An 18,417-nucleotide genomic window follows, 5' to 3' on the forward strand; every position below is an offset into this window, starting at 1 on the left:
AAGAAAGAAAACTGATGGCACTGCATGGGATAATGATGTCCTGGAAGAATCCTTAAATATAATGAGCGTTTGACAACTATACTAGGCACACTGCTGGGAAAGTGTATTATGTTCATAGGAACCATACATAGAAAGCAAATATTATAGTACTTTTTTGTGGGGGAGGCGACATTAGTGGGAATTTGGATTTCTACCTGCCCAGGCTCACAGATCTTTCCTGCAAAATTTGTATCGGTTTTGCATCAAATAAGTACTGTTTTTCCTCTGTAAGGAAAAGGTTACACTGGAATTGGGCCCCAATACTAAAAACTGAAAGCATACAATTGGCAGCTAGGAATCTTGGATGCAGCTCAAGCTGTAAACTGAGACTTTGTCCCTCAATTTCTGTAATGGTTTTACAACCTCTGATTTGCATATCAGTAGATGTATCTTATTAGTTGCAAAATAACATTTTTTGGTGGCAATGATAACAATTTCTTTCCTTATCCAGGGTGGTTGTATGATTAGCCCCAAGCAAGATGGGAGTTGGGGAAAAAAAACACAATTTGCGTCATAAGCGCTACCAGATCACTTGAGCTTAGCAATGACTCACACCAGAGCCTGGAGCTTCTTGCTACCTTGATAAAGTATTTATTTATTGCATTTATGTCCCACCTTTTCCTTCCAGGAGTTCAAGGTGGTGTACATGGTTATCCCCCTCCACATTTAATCCCCCAACAAAAACCCTGTGAGGAAAGTTAGGCTAAGAGGAAGTGACTGGCACAAGGTCACCCAGTGAGCTCCATGGCTGAGTGGGGATTTGAACCCTGGTCTTCTAGGCCCTAGTCCAGGGGTCAGCAACCTTTTTCAGCTGTGGGCCAGTCCACTGTCCCTTAGACCTTGTGAGGGGCCAGACTATAATTTTTTTGGGGTGGTGGTGAACAAATTCCTATGCCCCACAAATAACCCAGAGATGCATTTTAAATAAAAGCACACATTCTACTCATGTAAAACACACTGATTCCCGGACTGTCCACGGGCCGGATTGAGAAGGTGATTGGGCCGCATCCAGCCCCCAGGCCTTAAGTTGCCTACTCCTGCCCTAATCCAACCATCTAATCACTACACCACACTGGCTGAGGAAAAGGAGAGGGTGTTTAATATTAGCCAGTTATTCTTGTTTGAGTATAGCCTCTTTAAAAGACCCTGAGCAGCTTAGAGAAGGGTAAAGGTAAAGGACCCCTGACCGTTAGGTCCAGTCGCGGATGACTCTGGGGTTGTGGCGCTCATCTCACTTTACTGGCCGAGGGAGTCGACATACAGCTTCCGGGTCATGTGGCCAGCATGACTAAGCGGCTTCTGAAGTTGGGAAATTTGGGGAAGAAAATGTTTGATCAAAGCATTAAAATAACTAAAATGAAATTGAGCTAAACTATACAACCAGCAGAATGACATGTTAGATAGTCCATCTACTCTTTTCCATTTGGATTGTTTTTAGACTGCATGCCATCTCAGCAGAAGCTGCATTTGCTCCTTGTAACACTGTCAAGTGACTCCTATTACATGAACTCTTTTCAGCTGAGTTTCACCCCATTGAGTCCACCTTTCTACTCCATAAATTTCCTGTACAAACAACCAACACTTTTACAAAGATACTTCTTATGCTTGTATCTGCACAATACTTTACAGTCCTCCTTTGCAAATCATAGTTTTGTTTATTTTGAACATTTGTAACAGGCAGTTAAATAAAATGTTAGTGGACAGGCAGTGCTGTTGCTTTGTTAATACCAGTAACAACTGGGTATTTTGTATATCATTGAAGGGAGAACAAAATATTAAAGTTCAAGTGTTGGTATGTACAAAATAGATAACGTGATAAGAAAGAATAGAAAACTGCTCATCACAGCCTGCAGCAACTTCTCTTTCGTGTTTTTTCATATAGGTCCACTACATCTAAGTCAAGCGGTGCACAGGAATTCTGAGGGAAAAGGATAACAGAATTTAATCCAGTGCGAACAAAGTTAGCATTACAAATACTTTCGCGATATTAAGGAGTATATTAATTGAAACAGTTATGAATACCATTAATAATCATTAATAAATATAACTTTAAAAGCAGCATTCCATAGTAGAGTGGCCATTCATAGAATCACAGAATCATAGAGTTGGATGGGATCACAAGGGTCATCTAGTGCAATGCAGGGATCTTTTGTCCAATGTGGGGCTCGAACTCATGGCCCTGGGATTAAGGGTGTCATGCTCTACTGGTTGTTAAAAAAAAACACCAAGGTGTCTGCCAGTTCAAGCAGGCCTGTGCTAGTCTATCCGTGTCCATGGCCAGTGGGCCTTGGGCTATTCTGACTTCCTGGTATACATGTGGTTGACCATCTCTAGCAGTGGATAAGCACATCATTACATCTTTACAGCAACCCTGAAAGGCTGTGGATCAGGATAGCCTGGTGACTGTTGTCCACGTGCTGCAGTCCAGTGCTACCCTCAGGACTAAAAGCCTGTTGGATCAGCATGCTCCTCTCTATATGACTAGGCAGATGCCTTTGGGCAGAACTTGAAGACAATCTTGTTCTCCTGCTATTTGTTTCCCAGCAACTAATGCTGAGTGGCATGCTGTCGCTGAACATGAAGATTTCATATAGCAATTATAGCTAGCAGCCACTGATAGACTTATCGTCCATGATTTTGCCTAATCCCCCTTTGAAGACTTCTAAGATAGTGACCATCACTGCATTGTGCGTCAGTGAATTCATACACAAATTATATACTGTGTGAAGTAGTGCTGTCTGTTCGGAATTGACTACAACTGGAATTCCTAGTCTTTCTTTTTTTAAACTAGAAACAATAGCAAAATGCATTACGCTAAGGTTAAGGAATTTAATTCAGCAATAGCACTTCAATGTCAGAACAACAAGTCTCAGTCTCCCGACAATGCGAAAGTATGTGAGATGAGTCAGACAGCTCAGTATCTTTCCCAGATGCTGAAGCCAATTCAGGATTCTAGATGCTGTCAAAACACATATTATATAAAAGAATATGCATGACACAAATTTATTAAATGTATACTTAGGAGGGGGGTGGAAAATATTCCTGAAAGTCATAGAAATGCATTGTTCAGCTACTCCGTTTTTCATTTATTTTCAATTTCACATATAAAAACATACCCATTCAAGGTAGTTCAGCTATTCCTAACAACATAAGCCACATTTTCAAATTAACACTGTTTTCCACGAGACACAAATAACTGCCAGCTTTTGTGGAACACCATGGCCACCTTTGGGCATAATGCTAACATATACTCAGTTCTCCATCCCCTCCTGACAAAAAAAAAAATAGAAGCTTTCACTTCCAATTTAAACTAATGGGTTTATTGCTACATCTGAGCTCAGACAAACTGTACTTTAGGGAAACAAGTCAACTTCAAAGTATGGTTTCTGATCCTGGCTTGATACTTCAGCTCCCATCAGCCCTAGCTTGCGTGGCCAGTGATTAGAGATGATGGGAGCTGTAGTCCAACAACATATGAAGACCACAGGCTCCGCATTCCTGCTATATGACAAACATGGGATGAATGCTGACCACAGTGTAATTCAGTCGTTTTTTCAACTTGGAGAGTAGGTTTCGGAAGTCCATCTGAATGACCTCTGGCTTGCCTTGCTCTTTGGTGGTGTCCACTCCCCAAGGTCCCACTACACTTAATGGGTTGATGACAGGGTCTCTTCAGTTTCTGAGCCGCATGACACTCCAGTAGCCCCTTTTCCCATGATATAGGGCTTGGGGAGCAACAGATCCAGTGGGCCCCTTGCCGGCTCCTCCTTACGACCCCCTAGGATTACCCCCAGTGCACTTGTTATACATCTTCTCGCTAGATGACTGGAATAGCAGGGGAAACCTCTTGGCAAACCCCCTATCCTTCACTGTTGGTAGGGGAAGAGGCTATAGAAGAGCAAAGACATGATTGTCCCCTAGTCCTCTGCTCTTTCTCCAGCAAGCCAGTCTTCCTCCTCAACGGTTGCCTCTGGACTATTTAAGTTTGAAAGCTCCACTAGCTCTTCCTCAGTTCCAGGTGGAAGCAGATATGTTGCTGTTTTATATTATAATTTATTTTTAATGTGGAGTACCATTTTTCTGGTGAGAAGACCAGAACTGTACACTGTATTCCAAATGTGGTCACACCATAGACTTGTATGGACAGAGGAACTGGTATATCATGGTGGGTAGCATGGAAAGTAGAGTTTAGGCAAACTATTGGAGAGATTGGATGGGTCTGAACTGGTCATTGTTTTTGGACTGGATGAGACTATAGACTGAGTCAACGTGATCAGAATTCCTCAGGCAGAATGGCCTCTGTGTCTATCCCTTTAAGAAGGCCCCAGACTGTCTCTACAGGAGCCAGAGCCCAGCCAACAACATCTGGAGATTTCTGATTCCAAACTTATAGGTCAGTAGGTGGATGGAGGTTCATAGTCAGTAGATCCATATTTTTAAACTTTCCCTTTCTATCACATGTATTTTCTTTCTTCAAAACATCATTGCTTGTTAAGGTAAACAAAGGCAACAATTTGTAGGCTAAATATATTCACAGAGCAGGGATGAATTTGTATTTCTGGACCATCTAATTTACAAGATTCGGTCTAAGAAAAAAAGGTGAGCTTACCTTGTTCAATATTTCTTTGGCTAGCACTAAAAAGGCATCTTCAATGTTAATATTGTCCTTAGCACTGGTCTCAAAAAAGGGTATTCCATATTCCCAAGCAAGCTGGAGGGGGGAAAAGGAACATGAGTCTGAATTCAAACACTACTAATGCCTAGAAAGCGCAATTCATAGCAAACTCAATTTGAAAAGGGGCTTGCACAATCCCAGTTACAAACTCTGTCACAGAATGAAATCAACACACCTCATTTCATAGTCTGTTTAGGGTTGGCGAATCAATATACAGGAACCCCCCCCCAATTAACCGTGTTCAATATGTGCATGACTATGCACATGAGCATTGAGCCGAACCCAGAGGTGAATAAAAAATGTCACAAAAAGGGGCGGGGTGGGGTTTTTCAGTTGTATCTCAAATATATGCATGGTGCCTTGGAATTTAATCCCACCTAATTGGGGGTTTGCTTTTATATCCATAGGCATAATCTATTCTCTCTCCCCTATCCCACCAACAAATTTCTACTATACAACAATAATTTCATTCTAATCTTAGGTTATACAGTGGAACCTTGGTTTATGAACACCTCGGTTTACGAATTTTCGGTTTACGAACGCCGCGGACACATCTGGAACGGATTAATTCACTTTCCATTACTTTCAATGGGAAAGTTCACTTCGGTTTATCAACAGACTTTCGGAAAAATTACACCCATGCTTCGGTTTAAGTACGCTTCAGGTTGAGTACTCCACGGACCGTCTGGAACAGATTAATCCACTTTCCATTACTTTTAATGGGAAAGTTCGCTTCAGTTTATGAACGCCTCAGTTTATGAACAGACTTCCGGAACCAATTGTGTTCATAAACCAAGGTACCACTGTACTTGTTTCATAGGTAAAAGATCACCAATGTATGGACTCTACAAAGCTTTAAAAACATTTTTGCAGTGACATTTCTCAGACATGCTTTTCAAGCATGTGTGGCCTTATGATCCCCATGGAGATCTTACGAAGGAGAAAAGAAAGGTCAAATAAATTGAGAAAGGAAAGAGCAAGCATGCCTTTCTGAATAGCAAATCTAATAATTTCTCCTGAAATGAGTGTAGCTCCCTAGAAAATGTCTTTCTTCCAGGCTAGTGGGGGAGGCATACAATTTATAGCTATTTTGAGCACCTGTAATTACTGGTTTCTATAGTTGATTACAGGAACAAATGAAAAGGATTGAATTATTCGTGCCAATAGAAGTAAGCCATGGGGGAATAAATAATTTAATGAATCACATTAGGAAGATTTTTAGAATCCCATCCAAAAGAAAGGCTTGAACCCTAACTACCACAATTTTGGGATGGTTAGCATGAAAATCTGAGGTGAAAAATGTGTGTTCTTTGGGTAATACATGGCTATAAAAAAAGAGGCTTATAAAGATGTGTCCTTGAAAAATCTCACATAAGTCTTCAACCTGGTTAATTAATAATAATAATAATAATAATCTAATCGCAAGGGGGTTTTTTTGTCAGTTAACTGGCAAATAAATGTACAATCTGAAGAGTGAGGGAAGCTTGTTCTGTGTGGAACTGGTTCTCCAAAAGCAATGAAGCAGCTACTCCCCTGTCCTTCTGTTGGGAAAGGTGAGAGGAAAAGATGGGGAGGTGCTGCTTTAAGCTGCTCAAGGCACTTTGTGGTAGCTCCAAATAAACCAGCTTCCTTGCCCCCCCTTCTTTGTGCTAGAACTCAGGATGCCTTGAGTTGGCAGCTCTTGATGGGCCATGGTCAAGGAGCATGTGTGTTGGGGGGGAGAGAGGGATGTGTGTGTGTGTGTGTTGATCTTCAGAGAGTGAAGGCTGCAGGATACGATTCTGGATCCACCCAACAACAAACATTACCCTTGAGAAAACACAGTTCCTTGTGGAAAGAAGGTCCCCCACTGCTAAGTTAGAAGCATTCCTTCCTAAACCGAGGAAAGGGTGTGTGAAGTGCCTGTTAAAATGATGCTTCCAATCTAGAAACAATGGTCATATGGTAAGAAAGTCCCCCTGGGAAGAAGGACAGGCTATAACATGAATTAATAAAAATAGTAATAATAATAAGTACTGGTAGTAGCAGCAGCAGTAGTAGTACGGTAGTAGTTGAAAGAAACTTTTAAACAAATAATCGCTGCCTGAATAACCATGGGCACCCTTTAAATCAATTAAACATTTTAAAACTGAATAATCTAATTGATAACATAGCAAAGCACTAATATGAAGACCATTATTTGTTAATCTCTGTAAACATCTGAAATGAAAGCACATGGGGTTGTACCCAACCAAGTCGTCCCATTTCTGCAAGGACTTCCACTTGTGCAATGCAACTTATAATTCTCCTCCTCCTGCCGTGCCCCACCAACCTGTTCTGGGTGTTCCCTTAAACCTTCAGAGCAGACTTTTTTTGTGGTGGTGATTGGGGGGGGGGCAAGCTCAGGAAGAGGAGAGCAGAAGGAGAGATTCCATTGTGCAAGCAGAAGTCCTCGCAGAAATGGGTCGACTTCACTGAATGCAAGCCCAGATCCTTTTCTGAGGCTGTTCTCTGAGGGTCACCTGTATTTGAAGAAGAGAGAAGGATGATGGCATCCAACACTTTTTGGTGTGGCACTCCAACATTAGAACACTCTCCCCCAGAGAGGCTCACCTGTTGGTGCCATCCCATTTCAGTGCCAATGAAATAAACTGTATTTATTTAGATGTTTGGCTTAATACCTTTTAAAATACAGAATAAAACCAGAGCTAATAAAGTATGAAACTCCTATTTTAATGTTCTGCTTCTTTTAATGTTGTTCTATACAGTATCTAGTTTATTTTAATTTTTGATATCTACTGCCAGCTACTCTTCAGAAGCATTTGGAGCTGAACAGCAGGGACAAAATGGTCCGAATAAATAACACAGCTATATGAAAAAAGGTGGTGGTGTTATAAATAGCAATAAAAATTGTAAGGTTTCTGTAAAGGCAAACAGGATTTCAAAGCTTCCCCATATAAAGTGCCACATAAAGGTTAATAAAGATGTAATCATCATATTCAAACAAACAACAATATAGATAGAAAACAGGCAGGACATAAATTGAAATGGATAACTGCATAAAGTCATGAGTTTTAAAGCTGGAAAATGTTGCCTAGCAAGGGCGTACCCACCATGCGGCAAGTTAGGGCAGCTGCCCTACTCTAGAAGCAGGGCTGGTGGGCAGAGGCGGAGCACAGCCCGGCGGAGCGCGAGTTCGCCATTCCCGCCGCACCGCGCTGCGCCCTCCCTCCAGCTCCCCGTCGCGCCCTCTGGCAAGGCCAAGCGCGGCGGGGAACCAGAGAGCGCGGCGCGGCGGGCGGGAACGCTGAACTCGCGCTCCGCTGGGCTGGGCTGGGCTCCGCCTCCGCCCACCAGCCCTGCTTCTAGGGAGGGGCACAGCCCGGCGGAGCGCGAGTTCGCTGTTCCCGCCCACTTTGTGGCCCCTCCCCTTCCGTGCCTTGGCCCCTCCCCTTGCCCCCCCCTAGTTTTGATCCTGGGTACGCCCATGTTGCCTAGGTGTTTCGGACTGAAAAAAATAACATATTTGTCTAGCCTTTAATATTTCTACCACCCACACAACATATGTCAGAACATCTCATAATTTTAATCTCTCTTAGAACCTGTACTTAGAGCTTATATGATGATTTTTCAAATGTGTTTCAATCTTGGTTTAGTTCACATTCAACACTGTTCCCAAAAGGAAAGTCAAAGACAAAAGTCAGGGATCTCCAACTGGGTGCCCTACTATGGCATGAGCAAAAAGTCTTACTAAACATTCCCTCCAAAAATCACAATACACAAGAGACTTTGCATTCCTGCTCAGGTCCTGTTTGCACTGGCTCAGCCTCTCCTACATTGAACATGTTCACATTCCACTGAATATGGTGGGAATATTTACTAATACTTTCTGCAGGTGCCATGTGGGCAGGTATGGTGGAAAGGGAGGGAGCTACAGGTGGGTAGCTAGGGTAGAGATAAAAAAACTTTCCCCCTCTGTGAGCTGGCTTAACTTATCTTAGAATAAGTTATCTTACGATCTGAGTGATTTTTTTTTTGTGTAAATAGATCAACCATTTAGTATGGGATATTTGATTCAAATCAAATAATTAAAATTTATCTATTTGCTTAGTGATTCCAAAATGACTTAAATCACTTTGTCCAGGACAAGACTAAAGTTCATTTGTGCACCCCCCCCCCCCAAAGACCAATGAAGGATTTTTCATACATTCTATCTTTAGAGTCCTCTAGGGCAGAGGTTTTCAACCTTTTGGAGTCCATGGCTCCCTTGATCAACTACATTCTTTCTGCGGCATGCCTGTGGGGCTCAGGAGCCTAGTTATGTCACCCCTTGCCTGCAGAGCTGGCAGCCCCTCACCCCTTTTTGAACACCCTCTCTTGTGGAGTATTCCCTCAGCCTCCTCTCCTCTCTTCTCCCCTCTCCTTAGAAGTCCTCCAGGCAGCCGCTGCTGCCGTCACTGTTCTCTGAGCTGCCCCACCCCAAAGAGAGGTGCCAAAGAGAGGCACCATTCGCCTGGGGAGCTTGTAGCTAGGGCTGCTGCAATAAACAGCTGTGCAAGCCTTTGGGAAGCAGAGACACAAGAGAGCATCAGAGGAGGGAGGGAAGGAAAGAGGGACAGAGACCAGTGTTCCCCACGGCCTCTGACCATCATTCAAGGCATCCCAGGGTGCCACGGCACATTGGTTGAAATCACTGCCTTATATCTTGGTTAAAATGGTGCTTAGGATTACAGTCAGGCCTTCTGAATGGTCTGGAGACACTTGATGCTGTAGGGCTAAACTGCCCCAAAGAGAAGTGCCTCCTCACACTGCCCCACAGGGGCCTGGGAAGAGGATGCCCTCAGGCTTTGTGGCTCGATGGAAGACTGGCCAAAGGTGAACATGAGGCCAGCACCTTACTCACCTTGGGAGGCAGCAATGGCAGCAGCAGGCACTGCCAGGCTTGCATGGCAGAAAGGCTCCTCTTCGGCACCAGGCACTCAACTCCCAGGCAGGCCTTGCATACAGCAAGCACAGCAAGGCCAGCGCAGCACCTGCGTACATGCGTGCCTGCCCAGCCTCCCCACTTGCCTGTCCATTTCCAACAACAAGGGCTGGTGGACTGGTTGGCTGGGCTCCCTCGCCTGCTTGCTTGCTTACTCCAAGGCTGCCTTAGCTCCTGGCAAACCAGCACCCCCTGGCCAGCCCCAGAGGCACCATTTGTCTGGGGAGTTTGTAGCCAGGACTGCTGCAACAAACAGCTGTGCAAGCCTTTGGGAGGCAGAGACACAAGAGAGCATCAGAGGAGGGAGGGAAGGAAAGAGGGACAGATGGCAGTGTTGCCATGGCACACTGGTTGAAAACCCCTGCTCTAAGGATAATAGTGAGCTTGCTCGATGTTTACAGTTATATATGACAAAATACTGCCAATTTATTAGCAGAGCAAATACTACATGATCCTACTTGATGAAAGCAGGTAACATTGGCTGTTCTGCTCCCTAGGAAAATTTCACCAAATGGAGAGAAATCAGAATTATTTCCTATATTGCGACAAAGGAATGGAAGAAGAGCAATTCAAACAAAATCTAGAAAGAAATGAGAAATGGTAATGGATTGTTCCATTAACACAAAGGTACTCTGTTAACCATACAATTGAAAAAGGCATTGAACTATTTAGAAGCCAGGAAATGCGATACCCCAACACTGCCCCCTGGTTGAATATTCATCATGATAGCTTTTAGTTGACTAACCACAAAACGGTTCCAAAAAAGCATGCAGTTTGCTCACTTTCTGTAGGAGGCCTATGTTTACTTGTATAGAACAAGTAAAAATTGTATTATTTGTGTATTCCAGATGCAAGAGACTGATGCAAAATATGCAAATAATGCATTCTTCTTAAAAGGGAACTCTTGTATTGAGATAGCACTTGAAAGATCTGCCCTTCATACAGATATTGTATTTTATATACCGTGTTTCTCATATTATAAGACATGTCTTAGATTTATTTTTTCCTCAAAAAAACACACTATGGCTTATTTTCAAGGGATGTCTTATTTTTTTCCTCCTCCTCCTGCCGCGGCCGGCATTGCTGCTGCGCCTATCACTATGTCTTATTTTCGGGGTATGGCTTATATTCCTTGAATGCTTAAAAATCCTGCTATGGCTTATTTTATGGGTATGTCTTAAAATATGAGAAACAGGGTATTTATATTATACATTTTGTTTAAAGAAGTAGAAGAGGTGAAACAATGTGATAAATTCCTTACCTTTTCCCCTCTGTTTTTTGGAATGACACGTTCGGTCTCCTTATCACACTTGTTACCCAGCAGTATTACCTCCACGTTTTCATCTGCTTTCTATAAACAAATGAAGTGAAATGAGTATCACTAAAGTGAACTCCAAAACATGCTGCCCGGCTCTTCCCCCACCCAATAATCATTTCCTCAATAAATATAAAAAATGGAGTCTGAGGCAAGTTGCACCATCATCTACAACTTTAATGAACTAAGAAGATGTTGTATCCGGAGCCTCATCCTGATGCAGGGTTCTAGCTTAGTCACTAAGGCAAAGTTAAAGTCCTAGGCCTAGATCAATCCCATGAATTATGGTGTTTAATGTATTTTTAATCTCCGTTGGAAGCCGCCCAGAGTATCTGGGGAAACCCAGCCAGATGGGTGGGGTACAAATAATAAATTGTTGTTGTTGTTGTTGTTGTTGTTGTTGTTGTTGTTGTTATTGCACCAGCAACACAACCTTTACACAAATCTTGCATATTCTTGGGGAGCCAGAGAGGCAGAAGCTCATCAGCTACAATCCATAGCCACAAATTAAAAATGGATGATGTGTGCATGAGGCTTAAAAACTGGTGTGTGTGTGTGTGTGTGTGCAAATATCTAGTTACCAGCTAAATGGAACTGAAAGATATTACTCTGGGAAATCAAAATATTTTCAACATGCATTGTTCAGTATAGGTGGGTAAAACAAAAGCCACAGTAATTAAGCAGAATGGCAACAACACAAACATCCCAGCCCAATACATAAGACAGACAAGATCAGCCCCCTAAAAAAGCAACCCATTAGCAGAGCTTCTTATACCACATGCACTCAACAGCAGGATACACCTCTCCATACACATGGGGTTGTAGGCCACTGAGGTCAACTCAGAGTAGACCCATTAAAAGTAATGAACTTAAGTTAGTCACATATATTAATTTTAATAAGTCTATTCTGAGGATGGCCGATATATACAACTCGTTATTCTCCTGGGGGTTGGGGTGCATTCTCAAGCCCAGCTACCTCATTTGACTTACTCCTATGGAGAGCTTATAGCTCAATAATAGTATAGTACTTGCTTTGTTGTCAGAAGGTCCCAGATTCAATCCCTGCCACCTCCAGCTAGAAGGATCATGTCCCAGAGACACCATCAGCCAGAGCAGATGATTCTGGGCTAGATGAGCAAATAGTCTGACTGTCACAAGGCACTGTTCTATATTCTTCAGACCTTCCTGCCCCCTTCTATATTTCTTCGAGCTAAGGAAACTACTTACTTCTTAGGGAATGCCAATACAATGATATCAGAGGCACAAGCTGGAAGATAGATGATAGATAGATAGATAGATAGATAGATAGATAGAGAGATAGATAGAGATAGATAGATAGATAGATAGATGATTGATAGATCCTCCACAACAAAGTTTACTACATGCTGGGTTCTTGGTTCAACAAGGACTCATACAAGCTCCCATAGCGCTTCCCAAATCACATGATCTACTACGAATCACCTGTCTGCCCAGTTTAGCATATTTTCCTTGAAAGAGGGTGATATATCATAGCACATGCTTACTTGCTTTTGCCCAGGGTGTACCCCTAAAGGCATTGGCAAAGCAATGCACATAGAAATCAATGTTAGAAGAGAAGCCACTACTCCTATCCAGCAATAAGCAAGGCCACAATCCTATGTACATACGCTATGAAGTAAGTCCCATGCCCAGGACTGGGCACAAATCTTTACATTTTTGCTTCAAGAAAGTCCCTAGCTCCTACTGGTTAAAACTATCCTATCTATAGCAAAGCATTCACAATGTTATTGTTATTTTTGACTTTCAATTAGGTGTCTCCTTGAGTTAGATTTACTTCTACTGCTTTCTGACAGCTCACAGTTTCTAGGTCAAGACTTACATGAACCACAGCAATAATTTCGCCAAGAAAGGGATTATTTTACCCTTTACCAAAGGGTAAAATAATCCCTTTGACTGAAGCATACAATGTGGGCATATAATAGATAGCTCTCTTACTTCAAGGCAATTGATGGCATCTATGAATATCTAAATCATAAGAAACATGTTCTGAAACAGATCCTGGCATTTACAAATGTATGTGTATTGTAAAGTTAGTGATACTTAATGGGCTGGATACAGAGAACCGTGAATGATGTTATGTTCAAGGAACAGGGCTTTCCCACTCCGTCCTCTGAACTGCAGTTGCCAGAGCCTTCCAAAAAGTCAATCCTGACAGTGTGGGATGTGCCACAGTGGGCTGCTGACAGAGTGAGGAAATGACATACACACACCTCTTGTGCAAGCCAACATTTCTGCATGTGCAAATCACCTCTGGAACCAACTAATTAAATGGCTTATTGGAACCAGTGGTCTTCTTCAGTTGCAAGAGAACAAATATACAGATACTTAACACGGACATCAAAACTTGTTCTAATTCTTGGCAGGGAAATGGGAGAATTCACTGAATTGAGTGTGTCAAGTTGAAGCGACATGTTTGGCTTCAGGGAAGCTACAAAAGTCACTTTGCATAAAACATCAGCCTTGTGTTTATGAATTACAGGGAGAGGACAAAGCCCCACACCACTATGTTGATGTAAACATCTGAAAAGGCACAAAGGAACATGGTTTTTCTTCATGAAACGTCAGTAGAGTTATGCCGACTCACAACTATGTTGCTTTATTTCAGCAATAGGCAAAATTATTAAGGTTACTGTTTCATCTTTTTAATCCACTAAACTAATCTCATTTCATAACTGCAGCTGATGTTCAGGATAATGTAGTCTTTCAAATGAAGTAAGCTCATTGCAAGGATGCAAAGCACAAGTTGAAAATAATGAATCAATCTGACCTGGATTAATTGAAGAAAATGATGGTTGATTCAATAGGCAAGGGAGCTTTAATCATTAAGATCACTGATTCTTCTTATAAAATTATATTTTAAGTTCCTAAAACTTAAATAGTCTAGTAAATAGACTAGTTTACCTTTTTATTATTTAATGAGAGAAGTAGCATGCTTCCTAATAACATTTGATTTAAGCGTTCCACATTTGAACAGATAGAAAAAAGAAAATATCAGTAGTACTTAAACAAAATGAAAGTGTGCGTCCTTTTTCCTGCATTGTGCAAGTTATGTATCTTTTTGCCTGAGTTGTTCTTCCAAATTCATTTTTTTTAATCACAAAAAGGCAAAGAAGGGCAATGATAAACAAATCATTCCCCCCGCAGAAAAATGCAATTAAACATGTTGCTTCAACTGAAATCTTAAAATAGTGAGTAGCTTCTCTTACAGAGTTTTGCAAAATTCAAATTATTAATATTAGTTTAAGAAATCTAGAACCAGTTACTTACATTAGCTTCCTATGGTCATCCTTTAAGCCAAGGACAAGAAGATCCTTCACTAGGGGAAAAATTGAGACTGATTTTACAGCTCTGAAGATGATTAACAGTCAGCTCATCATCTGGATTCTTTATGATCTTTGGCCACAAGGAGGAGCAGTTTAATAACATGAACGCCAGTACACAAAAGTAATAGATTATGCATAGAGGTTCAGTGCAAAGAACATATTGTACCTGATCAGCCCCAAAGCTGGTATTAAGGGCCCAACAAGCTGTGATGTTAACATGCAGGTTGCAAAAATAAAAATAATGCAAAGAGCATTAGCTGGATATAGGTTGAATAACTATCAGGCATTGCAGGAAGGGTGCAAGAAACCCCTGCTTCTGAAAGTGCTGTTTGCATTGAGAGGAAATCCCACAAGGGTGCCAATGCAAACAGCATCAAGAGGGATTTCCCCCCAGGAACACAGCATGAATGAAAGAATTAAATTCTTTCTCCCTGTCTGTTATACTCCTGCTAATTATAAGCCCTCCCCCAGCTGATGGCACTTGCTTTTTAAAAAATTATGTATATTAAATGCAAAAAGCACTTTAAAGCATCACTTCTATGGTGGCCTTTGTCGTAAGGCTGCATGTTAAATACTTAGTTCAGTATTCTAATTTGTGGGGTACTGAAAAGTGTGAGCAAATTCACCCAGACAGTCTTCACCCAGAGGACTTGCCTCTGCCCTGAAACTGCAGCTCCCATGCAGGGGTGCGGGTAGGACTCTTCGGGAATAAGGAGGACTGGTTGGAGGGGGTGCTTTCTCCTCTCCCCAGTTTCTGCCCCACAAACTTCTGAGAATACCTTTGTGTGTCATAAAATGGCCACCTCCTTCATCTTTATAAATTAATATTTGACTTCAAAGCCACTTTATACCATGAGCATGTTGAACGATGTTCTAAAACTGATTAATTACAAAATATGAGCACCTGTGAGAGAGAAAGGACTATATCAATCTTACACCCTCATATGAGAAATTTGTAAAGCAAACTTGTATTTTGAAGCAATTTTCCTGTAATAAACATGCTGATTGTCCTGAAACTTGCTGCAATCAGCATTATAAGCTCAGAGTGTGAAGCTGTCCTTCATTTGAAAGGTAAGAATGATTTAAATATTAAAGTCCCAGTATATCTTGACCTGTCTTGAAAAGTAATGTTTCCCCACAAGAGAATCTGCAAGCCTTGCACATTATTAGCATAATTGGCATACAAACATTTACATTATTCTTTAATATCGCACTTGCTGGTTAACTCTGACAGATCTACAAAGACGTTGGTTGTGACACAGGGGCATTGACAACTATTAGATTAATGATATTCAAAATAAAATATATAAAGCATTAAGTCGGTTCTAGACTGCCCAGGGTGGCTGGGGCAACCCAGTCAGGTGGGCGAGGTATTATTATTAATTATTATTATTATTATTATTATTATTATTATTATTATTATTATTATACCATGGGTGGCTAATATCTTGTTCTTGGACTCCAACTCACATCAGACCCAGTCAGCATGACTATCAGGTCAGGGATGAGTGGAATGCAACAATGTTTGAAGGGCCACTGTTTAGCCACCCTTTAGCTAAACTAAAGAAAGATGCAGAAATTCTCTGAACATTATTAGTACTTGCAGTGCAAGCAGATCACCTATTCAAAACAAGGCCAACATATTCAAAACAAGGTCAAATCCCACTCAGTCAGCTTTATGATACTTAGGGGATAAGTTCCCAATAGGAACTTTTTAAACCAAGCCTTGCAGCCATGTGCAAAGTGGTGGAGATTTTCAGGAGGGGTCACTGCTGGGGGGGGGGAGGCAGAAATAACCCTTACCTCTCCACATGCCATAGCTGCATGCTAAGCATTAAGTGTAACGTTTAGTTTGACCCTGATGCATTATGCAAAAATTGCAACCTTTAAAGTCCTTAACAGATTAGGTCCAGGTTACCCGGGAGTGCCCTTCTGTGAAGTACAGTCGTACCTTGGAAGTTAAACGGAATCCGTTCCGGAAGTCCATTCGACTTCCAAAATGTTCAAAAACCAAAGCATGGCTTCCTGCAGCCAATCGGAAGCCGCGGAAGCCCCGTCAGACGTCTGGCTTCCAAAAGAACGTTCAAAAACCGGAACGCTCACTCCCAGGTTTCGATCATTCAGGAGCCGATTTGTTCGGGAGCCAAGGCGTTCAAGATCCAAGGTACGACGGTACAGCGAAATCATTAAAAGGGGGCTGGTTCCCAATGCCTCCTTGCCTGATCGACAGGGCGTTTTCACTAATGACACCCCACGATAGGACTCCTGAACCAGCAAAACTTGTCCTGCTATCTCTCTTAAGTTTTAAGAGAGATATGAAGACTCTTTTTTAGCAAACAAACCAAAGCAGTGGTTGATTTTTTTTAATATAACACTTTAACCTGAGAATTGGCCCTTCCTACGGACAATTCATAGTTGCTATTGTTATCTAGGTGTGTAGCAACATCAGTGTGTATGGTGCTTTATTGAGTACATCAGAATAGGTCCCCACCCAAAATAGCTTACAACCTAAAATGTGATGATCTTTTAAGATAGTTTGCTTGTCTGTGTTCTAAACATGTTTTTCTCCTTTTCTATTGTATTTTTAAAGAAATTTATTCGTAAGTTGGAAGCTGCCTTAAGGGCTCTGTGGAATCCCATGTATGGTGGAACAAAAATCACTGACTCACAGGCAGCTGAAAGAGTTGTATGGCTGATCAGCTTACGATTTGGCCAGACGCTTCTTGTTTTACTCAGCAATGAACCCCTCCAAATATCCTATGTGATGAAGTTGTGGTTTAAGACCTATCCACACAGCACATCAGCACTAATACAACACAGGAACAGGACACAACAGGACATGTAGAAATCACACAACTAACAGCATAATCCTATCCATTACATGGATGGGATAAGACTACACACATAAATATTTTGGGAGGAATTCAACACGGCACTAAGCAGATCAGTCCATCGGTGCAACCATTTCTGCTTGCCTGATAGAGCAATCTGCCCTCCCCTTCCATGCCATACTTTTTCAGGGAGTTCTCCTGATCCCACTCCCACAGCCAATCTGTGGTGGCACAGAGGGAGGAGATGCCGAGGGAGCCCCACTGTGCTAGAAGAAATCCTTGCATGGGCTTTTGCTGGTGGGGCTCATTAGCTGAATTCACTGCCATGGGATGCATGATGGCAGCTTGGTGGAAGCAAGATATTTGAGCATATGGGCATAGAACAGTCCTTCTGGCCCTTGATTCTTTTTCCTTTCCTTTCCACTATTCCCATTTACTGTTAAGAAAATAAAGTGGCCAATAAATGTTGTAGTAGTAGTAATAATAATAATAATAATAAAACAAATAATTATAATAATCCTACAATTTGATATAGAGAGGGATGATAATACTGAATATTGCAGAACAGGAGTGGAAGTCTGACTGTTTAAGACTTAATATATTATTTTGTTGATTTGCTGTAATAAAGAGCACACATTCGTCTTTTACTATATGCCAAAGCCAATATTCTTATAATTTATTTTTGTTCCTTGCTCTCCAGTAATTAATCTTTGCATATTTCCTATGAACATGGGCTTTCTCCTTCCAGAACGACAGGTTGAGGATTGTATACAATTTTTAAATGAATACTAAATCTGTGGTTCACTCATCACTTCACCCATGTGCTCAAACCCGTCCCAATCAATGTTAAGGTGTCTGTGGGCATACATGCATGTCCTTGCCACCACCCCTACCACCCCATGTTCAAAAGCAAAACCAGAAATTTGGGGCGACATTGGGAAACAGTTGGGTAACAACATGATGATGTATCCAGGATTTTAACACACTGGCAGATGAAATGAGCAAGATGTCTAAGTGAGTAAATGCACAGGTGGGATGGAGGAGTTGTGAACCAAGAGAATAGAGAGAAAGACTGTGGTCCAGACAAATCATGTGGATACTTATCTCTCTTTACATGATGCAACACTTTACACAAGAAAACGGGAAGAGAGAAACAGTGATAGATCATGGGATATACAATGGATTCCTCATCTAAATACCGTGTTTCTCATATTATAAGACATGTCTTATAT

At 41.7% G+C, this 18,417-nt stretch overlaps 1 protein-coding gene across 1 annotated transcript in view; it reads right to left on the reverse strand.

Annotated features, from left to right (window-relative positions):
- Positions 1-1,674: 1,674 nt before the first annotated feature.
- LOC118090309 (ras-related protein Rab-10-like) overlaps positions 1,675-18,417 on the reverse strand; it is a 30,046-nt gene continuing 13,303 nt past the window's right edge. The window contains exons 4-6 of the mRNA XM_035125907.3: positions 10,939-11,028; positions 4,649-4,750; positions 1,675-1,957 (exon numbers count right to left, since the gene is read on the reverse strand). Coding sequence (XP_034981798.2) covers positions 1,880-1,957; positions 4,649-4,750; positions 10,939-11,028 — 270 coding nt within the window. The 3' untranslated portion in view covers positions 1,675-1,879. The remainder of the gene's footprint in view (positions 1,958-4,648; positions 4,751-10,938; positions 11,029-18,417) is intronic.

The sequence above is a fragment of the Zootoca vivipara genome, chromosome 8 (genome assembly GCF_965207765.1).
Source record: "Zootoca vivipara chromosome 8, rZooViv2.hap1.1, whole genome shotgun sequence".
In the NCBI taxonomy this organism is placed as follows: domain Eukaryota; kingdom Metazoa; phylum Chordata; class Lepidosauria; order Squamata; family Lacertidae; genus Zootoca; species Zootoca vivipara.